General features: G+C 55.6%; 1 protein-coding gene across 10 annotated transcripts in view; it reads left to right on the top strand.

The window, feature by feature from the left end:
• ZMIZ2 (zinc finger MIZ-type containing 2) overlaps positions 1-6031 on the top strand; it is a 23246-nt gene extending 17215 nt beyond the window's left edge. For 5 of the 10 annotated variants that reach the window (XM_017871671.1, XM_017871670.1, XM_017871674.1 and 2 more), the window contains 6 exons: positions 622-689; positions 1144-1212; positions 1540-1784; positions 2371-2540; positions 2628-2870; positions 3697-4838. In XM_017871671.1, coding sequence (XP_017727160.1) covers positions 622-689; positions 1144-1212; positions 1540-1784; positions 2371-2540; positions 2628-2870; positions 3697-3804 — 903 coding nt within the window. In that variant the 3' untranslated portion in view covers positions 3805-4838. Of the gene's footprint in view, positions 1-621; positions 690-1143; positions 1213-1539; positions 1785-2173; positions 2232-2370; positions 2541-2627; positions 2871-3696 lie in introns of those variants that run through there. The other 5 variants (XM_017871669.1, XM_017871666.1, XM_017871665.1 and 2 more) reach the window with 3 other exon arrangements.
• The last annotated feature ends 864 nt before the right edge of the window (positions 6032-6895 follow it).

Raw genomic sequence — 6895 nt, 5'->3', positions numbered from 1 at the left:
GCACTTTGGGAGGCCGAGGCAGGCGGATCACGAGGTCAGGAGATCGAAACCATCCTGGCTAACACGGTGAAACCCTGTCTCTACTAAAAATACAAAAAAAAAAAAAAAAAAAACAACTAGCCGGGCGAGGTGGCGGGCGCCTGTAGTCCCATCCGGAGGCTGAGGCAGGAGAATGGCGTGAACCAGGGAGGCGGAGCTTGCAGTGAGCTGAGATCCGGCCACTGCACTCCAGCCCGGGAGACAAAGCAAGACTCCGTCTCCAAAAAAAAAAAAAAAAAAAAAAAAAAAATCCAAAAAAAAAAAAAAAAAAAAAAAAACAAACAAACAAAAAAAAAACAAAGCAAAACAAACAAAAACACCATGTTCTGGAAGTGGGTCCTAGTCAGCACAGCTGCCCAATTCTTGCTTTGGCCACATGGCATTCCAGTCCCAGTGAGAGCTGTTTGGGCTGTTCCCAACCTTGATCCATTAGAATGATGGTGCAGGGAAAACCTGGTAAATGAAGTATCTCAGATATGCATGTAAATAAGTCACACATTCCTGAAAATGGATTGCAGAGTGACCAGGTCTTCCCTGTCCTGCCCACAATGAGAAACTGACTTTCTCCCCATCTCTCTGTAGTGCTTTGACCTGGAGTCGTACCTGCAGCTCAACTGTGAGCGGGGGACTTGGAGGTGTCCTGTGTGCAAGTGAGTCTCAGATGCAGCGTGTGATGGGGGAGGAGCTGGTGCTTTTAGAGGCTTTCATGGGTGGAATCTCCAATGGCATCATCAAAGACACAAGCCTGGTGGGAGAAGTCGCCACATGGACTGGGATTGTGCAGCTCAGTGCAGAGAGCTCGTATAGGGTGGCCTTACGCAGGGTCATCTCATGCAGTCATCTTGTGCAGAGTCACTTCATACAGGGTCACCACATGCACAGGATCACCTCTTATTATCACCTCACACGAGGGTCAGTCGTACAGGGTCACCTTGTACTGTCACCTCACACAGGGTCAACTCACACAGAGTTACCTTGTTCAGTTGCCTCACACAGGATTGCCTCATCCTGGGTCACAGCTGACAGGGCTGAGAAATGACAGGGCCTGTGCCCAGGACAAGGTTGTGTAAGGTCTCTGAGCTGTGTCCCTTTTTTTCCCCACAGCAAGACAGCTTTGCTGGAGGGCCTGGAGGTGGACCAGTACATGCTGGGCATCCTGATTTATATTCAGAAGTAAGCATCCTCTTCCTGTGATCCCTGCATCTGTGGCCACTGGAGGGCAGCCCCAGGACGTATAGGGGGATGTCCCTTGCCAAGTGCAGCTTTCCAGCCTCTTTCCAGCATGGAGCAGGCTGCATTCCAGGCCAGAGACAGCGTGTGTGTCCTACCTGAGTGTTGGTGCTGGGCCCAGCGTCCTGCTGGGCGTGGAAGGTGCTGGGTGGCAGCAAGCATTTGATGGGGGGAAACTGCCTGAAAACTTAGCCCAGGGCTGGGAGGGGCAGTGGGTGCCGGGTCAGCAGCAGGCCAGGAGGTAACCATTCCCCACATGTCCCTGCCCAGCTCTGACTATGAAGAGATCACCATCGACCCCACATGCAGCTGGAAGCCAGTGCCCGTGAAGCCTGACATGCACATCAAGGAGGAGCCGGACGGGCCGGCACTGAAGCGCTGCCGCACCGTGAGCCCCGCCCACGTGCTCATGCCCAGCGTGATGGAGATGATCGCCGCCCTGGGCCCCGGCGCTGCCCCCTTTGCCCCCCTGCAGCCCCCCTCAGTCCCTGCCCCCAGCGACTACCCTGGCCAGGGTAAGTACAGCAGGCTAGCCTTGAACCTCAGATGACCCTGGGCATATGGCCCCCCTCCCCAGATCAGTCTCCTCACCTGCAAGAATGTGGCTATGCAGGTTGCACACCTAGGTTATCAGTGTTTCCACACAAAACATGCCGTGGGACACCTCCCGCCCCTCCCATCTCAGGGACGTGGCGGTGAAGGCATAGTCTCGGCTGTGGTCCTAGGAAACAGACAGTGGGGCTTCCACCCTTCCTTCCCCCTGTTTGGAGTAAGGGGCTCTTGGCTGGAACACCTCCACAGACTGGCCCCATCTGGGGCCCCCCTCTGGGACCCACCTCACACGCGTGGTCCGTGCGTTTGTGGCTGCTCCCATTCCTATAACCTCCGAGACCTTCACTCCTAGGAATGTCCCAAGGCCAATTCCCTTGGCAGCAATGAGAAGAAATGCCCTTTTCCAAATAGCGACTTCTGCAAAACCCGCTGTTGTTTGTGGGTGAGCACTGCAAGTCCCACCCATGCCACAGCAAGCCTCCCTCCTGGCCCCTCTGCCAGCGGTAGCCTTCCCCAGCCCTCACCCAGGCCCCAACTCTCCTCTTGCAGGTTCCAGCTTCCTGGGGCCTGGAACTTTCCCTGAGTCCTTCCCGCCCACCATGCCCAGCACCCCAACCCTTGCTGAGTTCACCCCGGGGCCACCCCCCATCTCCTACCAGTCTGACATTCCCAGCAGCCTCCTGACTCCAGAGAAGTCTACCGCCTGCCTACCAGGCCAGGTCAGTGCCATGCCAAGAGGCCAAGGGGGCCTGTCTCCCCAGGGAAGCCCCTGAGCTGTTTTAACAAGTTCTTCTCTGTGTCTTCAGATGGCACCAGCAGGTCACCTGGACCCCACTCACAATCCTGGGACACCAGGACTACACACCTCCAACCTTGGGGCCCCTCCAGGTCCCCAGGTGCACCATTCAAACCCTCCCTCAGCGTCCCGGCAGTCCTTGGGCCAAGCGAGCTTAGGGCCCACAGGCGAACTGGCCTTCAGTCCTGCCACAGGCGTGATGGGGCCCCCCAACATGTCTGGAGCTGGGGAGGCCCCGGAACCAGCTCTGGACGTGAGTACCTGGCCCCATGCCAGGGAGTGCGTGGGAGCCAGGGCTAGAGGTGGTGTGTCTGTTGTCCCTGGGTTCCGAGTGTGTTGTGGAAGGGAAGACAGTGACCCCTCAGAGAGCCGGTCAGATAAGGTCAACTAAATGCAGCTTTTGTTCACGAGTTAGATACCTGGAGTAGCTGTAGGTGAGATGCGATGTAACACATTTGTGTTCATGAGGGGCCTGGATGTCATACGGGCGGACACAGAGTCCTCAGAGGAGACTGCGCTAGAAGCTGACAGCGCGGTCCTTTGAGTCAGACTTCATCTGTCCATTTGCTCAGTAGCCCTGGGCCTTGACTCACAGGTAGAATGGGAGTGCACACTCAGTACATGAAAGACAGAACTGACTGTCCCTGGACCATAATAGAAACTCATTGAAGTTCAACATGAAAAAAGTTAGGAAGAACAGCTCTAAGCAGAAAATCCCAGGGGCATGGAATTCCACCACCAGCATTCACCTTGGGGAATCACGGTGGGGATCCCCAAGCAGGCCGGTGCACAGAGAATGTGTGGAGTGGCTGTGCTCCCTCACATCCCATTTCCTGGTGGTACTGAACAGCATGTTGCGAGCTGTTCTGGCCTCAGCAGCCTTGCAGGGAGGTCCTGGGGGTGGCATGTGCCTCCTTGAGCACATGAAGGCCTATAGTGGGTCCCCGCACCCAGCCTGTGTGTGGGGAGGGGCTGCTCAGCATTCCCACTGCACCTGGGTGGGATGTGGTGACAGGATGGTCACTCAGGTGTGGCCAGTCAGTGACCAAAGCTGCTAACATAGTTCACTTTGTCCTCAGCTGCTCCCAGAACTGACCAACCCTGATGAGCTACTGTCCTACTTGGGACCGCCCGACCTCCCCACAAACAACAATGACGACCTGCTCTCTCTGTTTGAGAACAACTGATCCTGTGTTTACCCCAGGCCCGGCGGGGACACGCTCACAGTTGTCACCACAGCCCTGCTCTTCATGCCCAGCCCTCTGGGACACCCGGTGGTCTCTCCCAAACCTCCCCCAAAACACACCTGGAGCCAGAGCCTTCTGCTGCCAGCCCTGTGCTCGATTGGAGGGGCTCCCAGCCCGGCAGCCCTCGCCACCTCCCTCTACCAAGCCTGCTGCTGCAGAATGGTTTTTGCTGAGGTGCCCCTGCCCAGCCCTCTCCAGCCTTGTCCACGCACACCTCACACCCCTGGTCTCACAGCCTCACACCTTGTCCTTCCACCCCTGCCTGCCCCCGCCCAGCCTGCTTCTTGTCCAGCATTGATCCTTCTGTTTCAACAACTCCACTGGGCAGAGCTGGGCATCTGGTGGGGCTGGCTCTGTCCCCTGCGTCTTTGGCTCCAGTGGTCCCTGTGCCTGGCAGTCCAGCTCTTGGAACCTCGCTGAATGGCAGCTTCTTGGGGGCCTGGAGCTCTGGCAGCCCAGCCGTGTGTCGTGTCAGGTTCCTCTCCCCACCCCAGCTTCAGGCAGAATCCTCGGGGTGGGGGAGCTACAAAGCACAACAATGTACATAGTGTAGAAACACTAACAGCTGGGAAAGGGGAGCCAGCTGTCCAGCCAGCATGTTCCTGTTGTACAGCCCGGTCTCCCTGTGCATTCTGCTCCTTCCCATGTGCAGACAGATCAGGGAGGAACCTCCAGTGGGTGGGGGACAATGAGCTTCAGCCCGGCCGAGGCGGCTGGGTGGGCTCTCAGATTCAGCTGTGTAAAGATTCTCTAGCGGGCTGCGCTCCCAAGTTCCCCGTCTCTGTGAAAGTGAAGAATTAGTACAGCTGTGTTTTTTAAAGCCACCTCTCCATCTCCACCCCATGGTTCCACACCCAGGTGGGGGAGGAGGAAGCCACTGCATCTGTTGGCTCGGCCCCAGCCTGTGCGAGCAGGGCGCCGGGGCTGTTGTGTCTTCTGTCTGTGCCGATCTCTATTAAAGGACTCCCTCTTGGTGGGCCTGGCCGAGTCCCTCCTTCATGCTCCCAGGGACTATTTTCTCCCCTGTAAGCCAGCGACCTGCCTAAAGCTTGGGCCTCTGTGCCTGCAAAGCCTGTGCAGGCTCTGGGGGCCGGGTCGACCTTCCAGTGGCTTTTGGGACCCCAGGTTGAGCTCTGGATGTTCCAAGCCAAGGCTCAGCTATTCCCGCCCCATAGTAAATTTCCTTTTCCGTGGAATTTTCCAAGTTGGCTTCAGCTGAAGAGCTATTCTGTGAAGCGTTCCAGGCTTGCCCAGGAGAGACATTTGCCACTATGTCACCTTATCTGGGCTTGCCCTGGGGCACTGAGCCAGCTGTTTGGCAGCCTCAGCCCAGCCAGGGGCTCCTTCTCAGTTCTTGTCCCCGGGAGGCCTCTGCTTGTCACTTACCAGAGATTGCAGAGGTGTGTCCTGCCTACCATCTGCCTGTCCAGCTTGGTGGGGGACCGGGTCACCCTTTCCTCCTGTCCTGGGCCCCATCCTTGAGGGCCTTCCCAGCCAGCCAGCAGGAGAGGCAAGAACTGGGGGAACATGGGAACCTAGGGGAGAAGGGGAGTACTGGGCATCCTCAGGCTGGCGGCCAAGGCCTGCCCCTTGAGGCACTAGAGGAGGGCATCTGTCTGTGGGAGCCCAGAGGCTGCAGGGAGGAGAAGGAGGGAGGTGTCTGGTGTGAGCATTGTCCCTGCAACATTTGGGACCACACAGGTGGGCTTCCTTGTTTCCTGACAGAGTCTCTGTTTCCAGCTCTTCTGCCCTCTCTGGACGAGGGAACAGAAGTGGAGGAAACAAAAGAAGCAGCAGTGCACACACTCCTGGCGCTGGGTGTGGAGACAGCCCAGTGCTGTCCCACTCAGCCATGGCCTGATCCAGGCCCCGGGCCCTGCTTTCTTGGGTGTCAAACAACTGTGTCCTGAACATCTGATGCACCACTTGCCCTACCTGTTGCAAACGTGATGCTCCTGGATGGAGTGGAGAAACCGGAAGACTGGGACAAGCAAAAGGCTGCAAACAACCCAGAAGCCCATCCTCAGAAGGCTGGAGAAATGATAGAAGAACGCGTGGGCACCGTGGCCCTGTGCTCCGTCACGAACACATCTCAGAAACAATGTGGGGTGAAAAAGCAAGACAGGTCATACAGTATGACGCCATTTTTATAAATCTCAAAACCAAATACGTATGGGATTCATACCCAGGTGCTAAAGTCACCAAGGAGGGCAGGGAGTCAGTACGACACAGTACTCACCCGTGGGGAGGGGACGGGACCGCGCTCAGGGAAGAGCAAAGATGCTGGAGGTTCTGAACCTCAGGGTCAGTGGTGGCTTCGTGGGTTTCACTTTATTGTACCTTCTGTGTTGCACATTTTCTTGTGCATGTGCCAAGTATTACATAAAAACCAAAAGGCTGACCAGACCTAACAACGCTCCACCCAACAGCAGCAGAGCACACGTTCCTAAGTGCACAGCGAACATCCTCCAGGACAGACCACATGTTAGTGTACAAAGCAAGTCCCAGTAAATTAGAGATCGGAATCCTGCAAACTACCTTCTCCAATCACGATGGAATAAAACCGGAAATCTATACCAGAAGGAAAATGAAAATTCACACATACATAGAAATTGAACACACTTTTTAACAACCAAAGGGTCAAAGGAGAAGTCACTAGGAAAATTAGAAAAGAGAGATGGATAAAAATACAACATACCAGAACTTAAGGAATGAGGCAGAAACTAAGGGAAATTTATAGCTGCAAATACCAACATTTAAAAAGAAGTGACATCTTGGCTGGGTGTGGTGGCTCACATCTGTAATCCCAGCACTTTGGGAGGCTGCGTCAGGCAGATTGCCTGAGGTCAGGAGTTCGAGACCAGCCTGGCCAACAGGGTGAAAATCTGTCTCTACTAAAAATACAAAAATTAGCCAGGCGTGGTGGCTCACACCTATAATCCCAGCTACTCATGAGGCTGAGGCAGGAAAATTACTTGAACCCAGGAGGTGGAAGCTGCAGTGAACTGAGATCATGCCATTGCACTCCAGC

This window comes from Rhinopithecus bieti, unplaced genomic scaffold (genome assembly GCF_001698545.2).
Source record: "Rhinopithecus bieti isolate Rb0 unplaced genomic scaffold, ASM169854v2 scaffold_6908, whole genome shotgun sequence".
Lineage (NCBI taxonomy): Eukaryota > Metazoa > Chordata > Mammalia > Primates > Cercopithecidae > Rhinopithecus > Rhinopithecus bieti.
This window is presented reverse-complemented; position numbering and strand designations above follow the sequence as displayed.